This window comes from Camelus ferus, chromosome 12, assembly GCF_009834535.1.
Source record: "Camelus ferus isolate YT-003-E chromosome 12, BCGSAC_Cfer_1.0, whole genome shotgun sequence".
NCBI lineage: Eukaryota > Metazoa > Chordata > Mammalia > Artiodactyla > Camelidae > Camelus > Camelus ferus.
Genome location: NC_045707.1, coordinates 17,538,059 through 17,553,876, shown reverse-complemented (window position 1 = coordinate 17,553,876; position 15,818 = coordinate 17,538,059). Strand labels below are relative to the sequence as shown.

General features: G+C 47.9%; 1 protein-coding gene across 1 annotated transcript; it reads left to right on the top strand.

Annotated features, from left to right (window-relative positions):
* Positions 1–8,214: 8,214 nt before the first annotated feature.
* On the top strand, positions 8,215–15,309 carry KRT4 (keratin 4). The gene is made up of 9 exons (XM_006182464.3): positions 8,215–8,789; positions 10,408–10,622; positions 12,012–12,072; positions 12,403–12,498; positions 13,054–13,218; positions 13,484–13,609; positions 14,028–14,248; positions 14,502–14,536; positions 14,645–15,309. The coding sequence occupies exons 1-9, from the start codon at positions 8,286–8,288 to the stop codon at positions 14,830–14,832; spliced, it is 1,611 nt and encodes a 536-aa protein (XP_006182526.2). The 5' UTR covers positions 8,215–8,285; the 3' UTR covers positions 14,833–15,309.
* The last annotated feature ends 509 nt before the right edge of the window (positions 15,310–15,818 follow it).

Sequence of the window (15,818 nt, the reverse complement as noted above, 5' to 3'; positions counted from 1 at the left end):
TAAAAGCAGGGTGTGATGAGAATATGCATAAAGCATCTGACTTAGAAGGGCCTTAACAAGAATTACTTCCCTTTGTTTCCCTTCCTCCTGGATTCTGGTTTCCCAGCTCATCACCTTGGAGTCAGATGATTTCTCTCTCAGCCCTCACATCCAGTCATCAATAAAAATCCACATTTCCCTGACAATAACAGAATACACATTCTTCTCAAGTGCACAGGGCACATTTTCTAGGATAGATCCTATGTTAGGCCACAAAACAAGTCTTAGCAAATTCAAGAAGGTTGAAATCATATCAAGTATCTTTGCTGACCACAATAGTATGAAACTAGAACTCAATAATAGGAGGAAACCTGGAAAAGTCATGAATACATGGAAATTAAATGACACTCTCTTGAACCAGTGGATCAAAGAACAAATTAAAAGGAAAATAAAAAAGTATCTTGAGACAAAAGAAAATAGAAACACAACATACCAAAACTTAAGGGATGCAGCAAAAGCAGTTCTATGAGGGAAGTTGATAGCTATGAACACATTTATCAAGAAAACAGAATGATCCCAAATAAACAACTTAACTTTACACCTCAAGGAACTAGAAAAAGGAGAAAAAATTAAGCCCAAATTTAGCAAAGGGAAGGAAATAATAAAGATTAAAGCAGAAATAAATTAAATAGGGAACAGAAAAATCATAGAAAAGATAAAAAACTCTACATGTTGGTTCTTTGAAAAGATAAACAAAATTAACAAATCTTTAGCTAGACTAACTGTGGAAAAAAGAGAGAAGGCCCAAATCAATAAAATCATAAATGAAAGAGGAGACATTACAACTGATTCCAGAGAAATATAGAGGATCAAAAGAGGCTACTCTGAACAACCATCTGCCAATAAATGGACAACCTAGAAGAAATGGATAAATTCCTAGAAACACACAACCTACCAAGAGTGAATCAGGAAGAAATTAGAAATCTGAAAGATCAATTCCCAATAAGGAGATGGAATCAATAATCAAAAATCTCCCAACAAAGAAAATCTGGGGACCAGATGGCTTCACTAGTAAATTTTCACCAACCATTTAAAGAAGAATTAATGCCAATCCTTCTTGAACTCTTCCAAAACCCAGAGTGGAGGGAAAACTCCCTAACTCATTTTATGGGGTCAGCATCAAAGCCAAATAAGGACACTACAAGAAAAGAAAACTATAGGCCAATATCCCCAGTGAATACAGATGCAAAAAATTCCCTCCAAAATGCTAGAAAGTTGAATTCAGCAGCACGTTCAAAGGACCATACACCATGATCTAGTGGGATTCATCCCTGGAATGCAAGGGTAGTTCAACATACACAAATCAATCAGTGTGATACATCACAGTAGTAGAATGAAAGATAAAAAAAAAAAAAAAATCAAACAATATCTCAATAGATGCAGAAAAAGCATCTGACAAAATTCAACATCCATTCATCATAAAAACTATCAACAAACTATGTATAGAAAGAATACACCTCAACATAATAAAGGCCATATATGACAAGCCCACAGCTAGCATTGTACTAAATGGTAAAAGGTCACAAGCTTTCCCTCCAAAATCAGGAACAAGACAAAGATGCCCAATTTCACAGCTCCTACTCACTAGTACTGGAAGCCCTAGCCAGAGCAATCAGGCAAGAAAAAAAAAAAAAAAAAAAGGCATCAGAATTGGAAAGGAAAAAATAAAACTGTTTCCATTTGTAAGTAACATGATCGTGAATCCTAAAGACTCCACCAAAAACCTGTTAGATCTAATCAGTGAATTCAGTAAAGTGACAGGATACAAAAGTAACATACAAAAATCTATAGTGTTTCTATACACTAACAAGAAACAAAGAAAATGATCTCATCTACAATAGCATCAAAAACAATAAAATACTTAGGAATAAACATAACCAAGGAGGTGAAGGAGCTCTACATTGAAAACTATAAGACATTCATGAAAGAAATTGAAGAAGATTTCTTCAATAAATGTATAAATGGAAAGATACACTGTCCTCATAGATTGGAAGAATTAATATTGTTAAAATATCTATGCTACCCAAAACCACTTATAGGTTCAATGCAATCCTTATCAAGATTCCAATACAGAAATAGAAAAACAGTCCTAAAATTATTGTGGAAGCACAAAAGTACCAAAATAGCCAAAGAAATCTTGAGAAAGAAGAAGAAAGCTGGAGGCACCACAATTCCTGATTTCAAACTACATTATAAAGCTATAATCATCAAAACAGTATGGTCCTGTCATTAAAAACAGATACATTGACCAATGCAGTAGAGCTCAGAAATACGCCCAATCATATACAGTCAACTAATATTTGACAAGAGAGTCAAGTTTTCTGTTGATGGACATTTAGGTTGCTTCCATGTCTTGGCTATTGTAAATAGTGCTGCTATGAACATTGGGGTGCATGTATCTTTTTGAATTAGAGTTTTTTCCCCAGATATATAACCAGGAGTAGGATTGCTGGGTCATAGGGTAACTATATTTAGTTTTTTAAGGAATCTCCATAGTGCTTTCCACAGTGGCAGCACTAAGTTACATTCCCACCAACAGTGTAAGAAGGTTCCCTTTTCTCCACAGCCTCTCCAGCATTTATTGTTTGTGGACTTTTTAATGATGGCCATTCTGACTGGTGTGAGGCAATAACTCATAGAAGTTTTGATTTGTGGAATAGACCCTTTTTGATGTCCTCTCCACTCTGAGCCTGGTTACTCAGTCTCCCTCAAAGAGCTCAGACAAGCCCCACGAAACTTCCACTAGTGTTGTGGGAATGCCAGCAGAGGGATTTTGAACCCTAAACCACAGCTTAGAAATCCAAAGGCCTAGCACTTATCAAAATCAGCTCCACCTCAGTAACTGGGGCGACCCTTGGCTTTGGGAGGCAGTCATAGCTTCAGAATGATGCTTCTCGTCCTGTAGGGATGGAGTGCAGAGCATGCCTGGTGCACAACACCTTATAGGAATAACAGCTAGCATTTAGTGAGTGCTCACTTTGCACTGCACTGCTGTCCACCCTCTAACTGATCGCTCTTCACAGCAGCCTGTGGGAGAAGTGCTATTATCATCCCCATCTTTCAGATGAGGAAACTGAGGCACAGAGTGATTAAGTAACTTCTCTAAGGTCACACAGCTAGTAAATAGCAGAGTTGGGTGTGGACTCCAAGCCGTTTGGTTCCAGAGCCCAAGTTCTTAACAACTGGGTTATGCTGCCTTCATAGAAAAAGAAATTGAGAAGTAAGAGTGTTGGAGCTGAAGAGACATTGGAGGCAATTTACTCCAAACATTTCATTATATAGGTGAGAAAATGAGCTGAGAGAGCACAAAAAATTGCTGATGTCAGAGTAAAACAAAGATGCAATTTTATTGGAATTATATTTCAATATATATTTCAATTTATATACTATATAAAAACTAAATAGACACAGTTTTAATGATCATGTCACAAAACTCAAAGACTGTATCATAGGTCAGGAAGATTCACTAACAACGTGTTAATTAGAAATACTTGTGTAACGCTGGGCATTCCCACAGGGGTTTCCACGTTGAATTCCTGGAGCCTCAGGACCCAGGGGCTGCTCTCAGGGGGTCCAGGGAGAGGCTAGCAGGTGAGAAGGCTCATGGTCCCCTCCTCTGCACCAATCAGAGCATCTCCCCTGTTACCTGTTTCACAAATGGAGCTGTGCATATATTTTTCGTCAATTTATAGAATGTTTAACTAAGTTACAAATTACAATAACACACAATCGGAATAAACACATTTGATATCAAGCACAACCAACTCTGGGTAAAGCAGTGGCAAGGAGGCATCCTTCCCTTTCCCGGGGGGAGAACTGCACAGCATTCTAGAATGTACTCACTTCCTAGGTTTGAATTTGCAGCTTCACTTACTAGTTGTGGGACCGGAGTGGCAAACATTTTTCGTTGACAAGAATGGCTTTGCTGCCAAAACATGTTGGGTCCACCCTGCTCGCACAGGCCCACGGTAGGAGACCAGGAGTGCTCTCCACCCCTGGGAAAGGGGGGACCCTGGGCACAGACCTCCTTGCCATTCTAAGGGCTCCCCACCCTCCCTCTGCCCTCACTGTCCCCTTCCCGACATGCTGACTGATCCTTTTCTGCAGAATCTCTGATCCCCAAGTTGGCTCTGGCTCCCCATGGAGTGACTCAAGGGTGGCGAAGGCCGGAGAGAGGGCATGGATGGGGTCAGGGCGGGGGGGGGGTGCTTTCCCACAGCACACACAGGTTTGGGGCTGAGAGCGAGAGAGGACTTGGGCTCCCCGTAATCCCAAGGCTGAATGCAAGGGCTTGCCGCCCTCACCCAGCAAGCCCCAAGCAAACACACCCTCCGCCCCACTCCACACCCTCGTCAGGTGGTTCATCCCTCTTTGACAAGATGGGGGAACGGCTGCCAGTGGAGGGAGGAAGGGTCATAGAGGACGAGAGCTGAGGCTGTGGGGGTGGGGCGGGATCCAGCTTTTAGCTGTCGCTGCTGCCAGGCAGAGTCACCTCGTCCAATCCCCTGCCTCTGGCCCGGTGCTGCAGGAGGCGTCCTCCCCTTTCCTGGGGAAGGAAACCCTTGTTGGCCTCTCTCACTCGGCGGCGGTCAACGCTCTCTTGCACACTGAGAACCTGCCTCCCTTCACTTTCTCAGGCTACAGTTAATTTGAGCATTTTGTGAACTTCTGGCAATTCTCACTTCATAACAGGGTCCTAGAACATGGCTCTAGTCCAGAGCTTTATTCCTGTTTTGCTTTGGGTTTATTGTAGGATTTGTAATTTAGTTAGTTTGGATTTAGGGAGTTGGAGGCCACAGAACTGGCCCCTCAGGGTGGTGTCACATCTTACTGGGTACTTGTAAGGCCAGGGTCACTTGAGCCAGACAACCAGTCACGTGACAAAAGCAAGGCCAGAGCATGCAGCGTGCCGGCCGAGACCCCTTTGCTGCTCTCGTGGGCCAGAAGCTGCGGGGTCTAAGTGGCTGTGTAATTCCGCCCCTGCAGATTCTGACATAAAGCCTTGTGGTGCAGAGCTTAAGGTCACAAGCTGTGAAGTCAGGCAGGACTGGCCACCTACCTCCACTGCTTCCCAGCTGTGTGATCTCAGGCAAGTTACAAAACCTCTCTGAGCCTCAGGGTCTATGGCTCTAAACTGAGCAGAGCAGCCCTTCTTTGGCAGGGTTGTTGTGAGGAAGGGACCTTTTACAAGAAAAGCACCCAGTGTCCGGCATGTAACGGCAGCTCTACACGAGAGCCCTGCTACCTGGAGAGCAAAGTAGCCTTTCCTACTTCTTTTTTTCTTTATAATTTTTAAAATTTTTATGGGGGGGATAATTAGGTTTCTTTATTTAGTTTTAATTAATTTATTATTATTTTTAAAATGGAGATACTGAGGGCTGAACCAGGACCTCGTGCCGCTGAGCTACACCCTCCCCCTTCCCTTTCCTTCATCTTACTTTTTGTCTCAGGCATCTGGGGCGTCTCCCTCAGCTTAGAGTTAACTTGATGAGAAGTACCTCAACACACCGTTTTCTCCTCATGTTGGAGTGTCACAGCTGCAGATTACAAGACACAATGGGCACATCATGAGACTCCTTGGAGCTGTGGATGCGAACCCTCCTCCCAGCCCATGAAAGTCCTCATCAACCCCCGGGGCAGCCAGGAGAATGGAGCTGTGAGTGAGAGGTGCAGAGACCCAGGTGAGGTAGCCAGGGGTCTGCGCTCTGGGCCCCGGCTCAGGCTACGGTCCTGGCTACCCTCCCACCGCCTCTCGGGGCAGCAAAGCAAAGACTCAGCTCCCCCAGGGAGTGGCTCTAGGTGCCCTCTGCTCCTGCAGCTGCTGCACCAGCCGTGCCCATCCCTGTGGTTAGGGTGGAAATTGGTAGATCCCAGAAGTGTGTGCGCTTGGAGCCCACCTGACGAAAACAGTCAGTTCAGTCGGGTTTGTTCAGGTGCCCACTTCTGGACTGGCCACTGCATACGGTAGACAGACTGACTCCATACCAGGCAGGATGGTCTGGGTGAGAGGCCAGGGAGGGCAGAGCCTCTGGGACCAGACTGCTGTGGGTTCAGGCTCCACCACATCCTGCTGTGTGACCCTGGGGGTTACTTTACTTCCTGGGTCTTCCAAGTCATCGTTTGTGAACACGACTACGATACTGACTGCAGAGAGCTTTGGGAAGATTACACGATCACATGTATAAAAAGCATCCAGCACAGTGCCTGGCATGAAGCTGGCACTTGGGAGATACTCACTGAAAGGATGAGAGGATGTTCAACCCTGTCCTTTGCAGGAGATGGTCCTGGCTCTAGAATGCTCGCTTATGACAGGTGGTCGGACCATCCCTCGGGCTTTCTCCCGTGGTCCTTTGATGGAGCCCCGGCGCCTCCTGTCCTCCCTGCCACAGTGCCCCCCACTCTCTGTTTACTTAGAGACCACTTGGGCAGGGGCAAGGAGAGCTCAGCAAAGACCGAGATGGATGGGGACAGGGGGAGGGGTTCAGATCAGAGGTAGAAGGGAGAGGACAGCAGGGAAAGAGGATGCGGGTGGAGGTAGGAAGAGAGGAGATGGCCAGAGGGAGAGCTCCCCGCCAGCTCAGCTTTCCCTGCAGCCCAGTCCCCAAGGCCTGGATCCAATGACCACCCTCTTCTCACCCCAGGGGCCCACCCTGCTCTCTCTCTTTGCATGGAAGGAGCTGCTCATTTTGGCCATGGCCAGCTTTCATTCCGTCAGGGTCAGCTTGGGCCTGTGGGAATTCTGCAGACTCTTATCACTGCTTTCCCCCAGATTGGAACAGCAGTCTCATCAGGGATTGAGAAGAGGAGGAGGGATGCAGAGTCATCCGATTTCTCCTCTAAGTGGCGATGGCAGGGGGGAGGGTATAGCTCAGTGGTGGAGTATGTGCTTAGCGTGCACAAGGTCCTGGGTTCAATCCCCAGTATCTCCATTAAAAAAATCTAATTATTGCCCCCTCCGCAGTCCAAACCAACCAACCAAACAAAAGAATTAAAAAGTGGTGATGGCAAAGGCTTAGAATGCCAGGCACTATAGGAACATCCTCTCATGATCTATTAGGCAGGCGTCCCATATTATAGATGAGAGGAGGGGTTGAATAGGTTCACAGAGGTTAGCTGACCTGCCCAAGACTGCATAGCTAGTTATGGCAGCAGGTGGGATTTGAACACAGAAACACTGCCCTCAGTGGGGAAGAATTTAAGCTAGGGCTTAAAACTAAGAATTTTGCATTTGAAAACCCTGCTTTGAGAAGGGGCTCATTGATTTCACCATTCTGCCAAAGGGGTCCCCAGCACCAAGACATTTACAAGCTTCTGCCCTGATTGCTGGGACCATTATGGGAAAACAGAACATGCTCTGTCCCGGTGGAGCCAAACAAACAGAAGCGGGATGCACACAGTAAGGACCCAGCCTGGGGAACGCGGACCTGGAATCCTGCACACACAGACGGGGGTCCTCAGAGAAGGAACGTGTCTTGAAGGTCTGAGGCCAAGTCACCTCTATTCAGTCTGAAGCTGGCACATGGTAGGTTCTCAATAACTGTGTGCCAAGTTGAAGAGAGTCTTCACCTAGGTTTGGAAGGCTAGAAGGCTGGAATATGGATTTCCCTTTTTGTATGTGTACTTGGGGCCAAGTGCACATGGAGGAGTGAATAGTCATGGTAATAATGACAAATATACGTGCGGCCTCTGACAGTTTACAAAGCACTCATTCATCATAATCTCAGTGCATCTTGAGAGGAGGCAAAGGCAAATATTTGTATTATTTCCAATTTATAGCAACCGAGCCCCAGAGAATGACCTGCTGTAGGTTTGCAGAGCTGGTAAGGGCAGGCTGTGCACTTGAAGCCAGGCCCTGGGTTTCCAAATTCTGCAGAGTGAGAGACAGAGCATTTGTCTGGAGCAGAGAGGCCCCTGGAGGCTGGTGAGATGGAAGTGCAGGTGGTGGGGGGTGGGGTGGGCTGTGACCCAGGAGGCCCTGGGACACCGGTTCAGCTTCTCCCCGGGGGAGAGTGTCCTCCGAATGACTTCTGTAGGTGTGTTTGTGACACGTTCAGCAGGTGCAGGAAGGATGGGCCAGTGCCAAAGGCCAAGCCCAGAGATGTTTCAGATTTTTCCCTTTATGCCCCTGCAACCAAGCCCTGCTCTCCAGCACATATAAGAGACCCAGGCTAGGGCTGCAGCATTCAGTGGCCTGGTCGCTCTCGCTTCTCTGTGACAACTCTGAGCTTGCACTACTCTCTCCAGCCATGATTGCCAGACAGCAGGGTGTCCGAGGCGGGTCCCGAGGCTTTAGCTGTGGCTCGGCCATCGTAGGAGGGGGCAGGAAGGCTGCTTTCAGTTCCATCTCCATGTCTGGGGGTGCGGGCCGCTGCTCCTCGGGGGGCTTCGGCAGCAGAAGCCTCTACAACCTCGGGGGGAACAAGAGCATCTCCATCAGCGTGGCCGGGTCCCGGCAAGGTGTGGGCTTCGGGGCTGCTGGAGGTTTGGGGGCTTATGGCTTTGGTGCTGGTTTTGGCACCGGCGGTTTTGGCACCGGCAGCTTTGGTGGTGGATTCGGGGGCTCCTTCGGTGGACGTGGTGGTGCTGGCTTCCCGGTCTGCCCTGCTGGCGGGATTCAGGAGGTCACCATCAACCAGAGCCTGCTGACCCCACTCCACGTGGAGATCGATCCTGAGATCCAGAAGGTCCGGACTGAGGAGCGGGAGCAGATCAAGACTCTCAACAACAAGTTTGCTGCCTTCATCGACAAGGTGAGGTGGCCCCTTGGCCAGACAAGGTGGTAGAAGCCAGGGCTTCTGGGTCCCAGCATTTCAGACCTGACGCTGCCACAAGCCTTGGGAAAACCAGTGTACTTCTCTGGGTCTCTGTTTTCCACCTAGTTAAGGAGAGTCATCACTCTTTCTCTTTTGTCCCATGGCTGGTGGGAAAACGGCTTGCTCAAAGCAGTTCAATATTTGGATTTCCTAGATGTGCTGTGTGTTACTGGGCAAATCATTCAACTTTTCTGGTTCCAGTCACCCCAGCTACAAAGTGGGTTCATTGTTTCCCTGCTTTTTTTCAGATTTTGATTTCAGAAATAATGTGGTTACTAATCTAATAGTTAACTTAGAGTTAATATAATAATTTAATTGTTGGCACTTCCATTGCTGGAGCAGAAGAAAACCAGGTTGGTTTTCCAAATGAGAAAGGGACCAATTCCAATGGCCGATTCTAGGTCCCAACAGGATCTCCACAGGTCATCGTGTTCATCCTCATGACTCTGGGCAAAATTGCTTATTTCCGGGTCTGGTTGAAGAGAGGAAGGGATGGGTCTCTCCTTCTCTTTTTTGTAGTCCATTTCCTTCTCCATGCAAGTCATTTGTGCTGTATTCTGTGCTTATATGTGATGGATGACAGTAACCAGATCTGTCATAAATCCATAGATGAATGACTGAATGGAGGAGTCCAGCACATTTGGCCAAGGACGCTCTGGTTCTCTGTGCATGAAAATCTGAGTCTTCTTAGATGAATGGGGCAAGAATGAACAACCTTGGAGTAGATGAGTGGGAATATTTTCTCTTCTTGCTAGTCTGATTAAACCCATAGAAGCTTAAAGGGGCTTTATTGTGACTCTAGGACCTATAGATGTAAAAGCAAGATCAAGGGTTTGGTGATTCCTTGTTTCACCTCCCCTCATCTCCTCTTTTAAGTTCAATCTGTGATCGGTCACCCTTATCTGCTTTCCTTCCAATTCTGAAGCACTTACAGTGAAAATGTCATGCTAAGCTGCTACCTTGGTTTATCTGGCTAAATCCCTTCCTAGAAGGAAAGTTCAGGGAAGTCCCCTTGCAGGAGTGAGTCTAGTGAGACTCAGAATATGTCTAGGGTTTGATCTTAAATATACTCAGTTGTGCACAGGTTCGCAGGGACATACTAGGTCCATTTATAAGTATGCTTGTTTAAAAAATCTTCAGTGAATTTATCATTCCTTTGCCTTGGGTCAGGATCACTTTGAAGTAGCCCCCGGAATGTGGTTGTATCTCCCAATTTTGTTTTCTTTTATTATTTGATAGAAGTTCAGTATTCTCAGCAACTCATCCCAGGGCCTCTGGATCCCTGTGGTTGGGAAGTTGTTCTTGCTGCACAGTTGGGTCCCTGCTGCTCCCGCCATGCTCTGTTCTTTACAACACACTGTGGCCCATTTGCTGCTATGGAGTGGGGCCACCGTGTTGACTCCAGTGGATGGCGCCTGGAGTTGTAACATGGTAGCCCTACTCAGATGGCTCTTGGGCTGCCTGATTGGCTTGGAATGACTGGGTTGGTGTTGGCCAGCCCTCCTGCCAAAGCTTCAGGTTCTCATCAGTTGGTCGGTGCCTTTGTTAAACACAGGTGCGGTTCTTAGAGCAGCAGAATAAGGTGCTGGAGACCAAGTGGAAACTCCTTCAGCAGCAGACGACCACCACGTCCAGCAAAAACCTCGAGCCCTTCTTTGAGACCTACATCAGTGCCCTGAGGAAGCAGTTAGATAGCTTGGCCAATGACAAAGGACGCCTGCAGTCTGAGCTGAAGATCATGCAGGACAGCGTGGAGGACTTCAAGACCAAGTACGTGGGGAGGGGATAGCACCTGACAAATCTGCCCGGCCATGCCCCAGGTCCCCCCGGGCTCCTCTCCAGTCATTTAAAACCCCAGGCTCTGAAGAGATCCTAAAGGGGTCAGGAAGGACCTCCAGTCTGCCCTCTTTATCTACATGGTCACTCTTTAATGGGATGAGGTCTAGTAATCCTAAGTTGCCCCAAACAGAAAACCTGGGCTTTCCACACACAACTCAGATCAGAAACCAAACAGATGAAGAGTAGTTTAGCAGCATCAGAAGAATTCGGGCTGGAGAGTTAGGTGGATCTGGTTTTCAGACCGATTCCTCCACTTACTAGTGTGATCTTCGCTGACTTGCTTACCTCTCTAACCTTAGTTTTCTTCATCTTTAAAATGGGGATAATAGTCCTACCTTATAGGTTGTAAGAATTAAATGAAATTAAATGAGGTAGAGACAGCAGGTAGCATAGGGCTGAACATGTAATGAACCTTGAATACATGGTAGCTCTTACTATGTTTTTCAAACAAAAATACTTCCTTTTTTGTTTGTTTTGGAAAGGAGGAGGTAATTAAGTTTTTATTTATTTATTTTAATGGAGGTACTGGGGATTGAAGCCAGGACCTCTTGCACATCTAAGCACGTGCTCTACCACGAGCTACACTGTCCCCCCACCAAAATACTTCTGATTTATTATCTTCTCCTTTCTTTTTAATTAGTTAAAAACAAGGGTCTCTTGTTGTTTATCTATTTTATATATAGTAGTTTGTACCTGCTAACACCAAACTAACATAACATTGTAAATCAACTATATTTCAATAAACAAACAAACAAACATAAAGGAGGGATCTCGGAGATAAAGCCTTTGTTCACGTATATCTTTTCCCATTATGACATCACATCAAGCCCTAATTTTTACAAGTGAGAATATCAAGGCTCAGAGGGGCATTCATTTGCAGTGTCGTGCATAGCAGTTCTTATTATACTTACTATGGGATGGAGCTGAGAAAAGACCAACCCTCTGTCCCAAGTCACTCTCACACCAAAGGAAGAGAACCGGAGTATTGGCAACCCTCCTGAGAATCTGATGCACCCACTGGCCTAAGGACAGCCCTTCTGTGGAAATAAAATCAACCAGATCACTGCTGGTTTCCTCTTCATGTCTTACCTCTTGAAAACAGTCTTTCTGAAGTTTGGTTTTCACTTCTCTGAGTAAATCAGGACCTAGCTAGTACCTCATATGTGGGACTTACTCAATACATGTAGGTTGAAAGAATATCTGTCTGCACATGGGAAGATGTGGCCAATTAGATGGATTTCTTCCAAATAGACAGGAGAGAGCCAAGAAACAGTAGTTCACTGCAGGGATTTTGTCTTTTCTTCTCACCCCTACCCCCAGGTATGAAGATGAGATCAACAAACGCACAGCTGCTGAAAATGACTTTGTGGTCCTCAAGAAGGTAAGGGCTGAAGGAGGGTAGGGCTCTGCTGTGAGCACACCGCTTCCCCAGGAGTGGTCTTGTGCTTGAATCATGGGTTTGGTCTATCTGTGTCTCATCTCCACCCAACTGGGTACTGCCTAGATCTAACTGAACCAGGAATTAAGGCTGTGAAAATAGCTCACTTGGATAATTAACTTCCATGTTTGCGGGTGGCTTTAGGGACAGACTAGGCCAAATGATTAGTCCCTGACCACCTCATCTGGTGCTACCTTTGAGTGTCCCATCACACCCCCTGCTCCCTATTGTAATGCCTGGACCTTGTCTCTTATCCTCCCCCCTCGTCTGCAGGATGTGGACGCCGCCTACATGAGCAAAGTGGAGTTGGACGCCAAGGTGGACGCCCTTAATGACGAGATCAACTTCCTGAGGGTCCTCTATGCTGCGGTGAGGACTCCATCCCCACATCTCCATTCAGGGAAAGGACTCTTCCATCTGTGAGGCTGCTGGTTGGAATTCGCAGTTCTTTGAAAGGACCCCAGCTCCCTTACTTCAGGGCAGTGGGCTCTTTCAAGGTCATGGATAGAAAGAGTCAAAGTGAGGGATTCAACTGAAAGGTTCTCAAAACCAGAAGCTGTCTTAGAAGATTAGAGCTAAAGAGTGCATGGGATAGAATATAGGGCCATCTAGCATTTCTCTAGTGAATTAGGTCCATTTCTTTTCCTTCCACACAACATACCGAGTGCCCACCAACCTTAAGTGGCTTGTGATTCCCAGGGAGCAGTAAAGACTAGAAGCATTACTTCTCTGTCTAGAGACATCACCAACCACTTGACTTCTATATAGATATTTACCCCTCTCTCTTCTCCCTACACATTGGGAATGACAAGTCTGTTTCCATCTGAGTCTGTGGCATGGCCATTTCCACGATGATAGCAGATTTCTGGTGTCAGAGATTAGAGAAGACTTCAGGAGGCCTGACATGAGACTTTTTTCTTGCAGGAGCTGTCCCAGATGCAGACCCATGTCAGCGACACGTCTGTGGTCCTGTGTATGGACAACAACCGGAACTTGGACCTGGACAGCATCATTGCCGAGGTCCGTGCACAGTATGAGGAGATCGCCCAGAGGAGCAAGGCTGAAGCTGAGGCGCTGTACCAGACCAAGGTGGGTGTCAGGGATGTCTCAGGAGTTGGGAGTGGCTCCTGGGACTTTACTTTTGATGTCTGTGGGCAGACGACCACCAGCTCGAGCCCAAGAGAAGTCAGAGCTCAACTGATTCTTCTGGGCATCAGTGGTCCTGTTTGGCCTTGAGACTACATGACATTTTGTGTTATCCCTGCCACCTGTGGCTATTCTTGCTAAGTTGACTTGAGAATAGACCCCACCCAAACACCCCGACACCTACTTCCTTATATCTCTGGGGTATTAGGTCCAGCAGCTCCAGATCTCAGTTGACCAATATGGGGACAACCTGAAGAACACCAAGAGTGAGATCGCAGAGCTCAACAGGATGATCCAGAGGCTGCGGGCTGAGATCGAGAACATCAAGAAGCAGGTAGGCATCACCTCCCAGTCTCAGTACAGGGCCGGGGCCCAAGACAGCTGTCTCCGCAGTGGACAAACAGATCAGACATCAGGCCAGAAGGGCCTGAGCTTGTCTGCGGGGGATTTGTAGCTCTTTACATAAGCATGCCCAGATCTTTTCAGCGATATCCTAGTTAACATAACATGACACCTCAATAAATAAGGTCTCTTGGCTCTTTTTCATTGGTTTCGCTCATTTTCATCTAATCAGTCTGGTGGGGGCATTGGTGGACGCCAACTGGAGTGAATGAAATGCATGAGTCAGGGGAAAAGGACAGACAGAATCCTGACATCTTAACCCAAGCAAAGTAGCTACAGGAGAGGGGGCAGATTTAGAGGTCTTGAGGACAAGACCCTGATGACTGCCTGACCCATGCTGTTGTCTGCAGTGCCAGACTCTGCAGGCATCCGTGGCCGATGCAGAGCAGCGTGGGGAGGTGGCCCTGAAAGATGCCTACAGCAAGCGCACAGAGCTGGAAACCGCCCTGCAGAAGGCCAAGGAGGAGCTGGCCCGGATGCTGCGTGAATACCAGGAGCTCATGAGCGTGAAGTTGGCCTTGGACATTGAGATTGCCACCTATCGCAAGCTGCTGGAGGGCGAGGAGTGCCGGTGAGGGGGAGGAGGCAGGGCGGGGACAGGAGGAATGAAGTTCAGGGCCACAGGAGGTCCAAGGCGCCTCAGCCAGACCGCTTGCTTCGGGGCTGGGCTGGTGCATTACGAGCCAGGACAGTGTTAGAAAAAAAGTGCACATTCAGGCCTTAAACGGGGCTGCTGAAGGATGGCAAGGTGCTTGCCACCTGCTTATTGAATGAAGCATGGCTCCAGGCTGGCTGTGACTCATTGTTCTTTCTGTCCCCCACAGAATGTCTGGAGAATGCCAGAGTGCCGTGAGCATCTGTAAGTACCATCTGCCCCTGCTGTGGACATTCGTTCACCCTGGTTTGGGGTGAGACTCCCAGTTGCCAGCACTGTTGGAATAACCTTGTCCTTGCCTTTCTCCCGCAGCTGTGGTCGGTGGTGCTGCCGGTGCAGGAGGCATCGGTGGAGGGCTAGGAAGCGGCTCTGGATTTGGCCTGGGCAGCGGCTTTGGCTCTGGCTCCGGAAGTGGCTTTGGATTTGGTGGTGGTGTCTGTGGCAGTTCCGGCGGCAAGATCATCTCTACCAGCACCCTGAGCAAGAGATCCTACCGATAGAGGAGACGAGGTCTCTGCCGCCCCTGAGGCCAGCCCGGCCCAGCCCTGGTGTCTCTGCTTCCTTCACCCCCACCTCCATCCTCCCTTCCTGGGGCTCATCTTACCAGTGTCTCCTCAGTACCAGGGTGTGGACTCTGCCTTCTTAGAGTTTGGTAGCTTCTTCCTGACTGGGGCTTGGGGACCCAGCTGGAACAGGAGAGGTGTCAGCTGACTCTTCACCTCCCATGGACAGAGGAGAATATAACCAGGAGCTTCATCTCCAGAATCATCAGGGTCACACATGCCCCCGCCCAGTCCAATGCCGTCTCCTACCAGACCCCGGATATCCCTCTCCATCAGGACCAAACTCCATCACTTGGCAGCAACTGGCCCTATCAGGTCAGGACAAGAACCACTCAGTGTCCCGTCCAACTCTTTCCCTTCCCTCGCTCCATCTTCGGGTGAATCTTCAATAAACGCTTTTGTCATTCACTTTGAGCAATTGTGTTTGTTCCCTGGGGAGAAGTCTCCAGAATTCAGGTGGCAGTGAAGGAGGCTGGGGCCTGAGGGATCTGTCTGTCCAGATCATGGTCATTGGCTATTTTCTCAGGTCTCTACTTCTAAGTTGCCCAGATTATTGGGAAAGAAGGGCTGTGTGCGGAGCCTGAGGCTGTCTATAGAACAGAAACATGTAACCAACAATTACACAGAGATGGCCCAGTGCAGGTGATCAGCGCGGGGCCATCTCAGCGCTGAGGCTGCAGCGCACCTGGTGGGGAGGGGTGCAAGTCTGGAGGGGCGGGCGCAGGGTAGCTACCGGAGAGGCAGTCAGGGGTCTCTACTGAATACAGAGCAAGAGGTTACTGAGCTTACGGAGCGGAGCATTTATACTCAGGGTCGAGCAAGGCCTCCCTGTCTTCACAGAACTCCAGGCATGGGTTTTCCCACCAGACCGCAAGCTTTTCAGGAATTGTTCACAGAATCACCAAGGTCAGGAATATTGGATG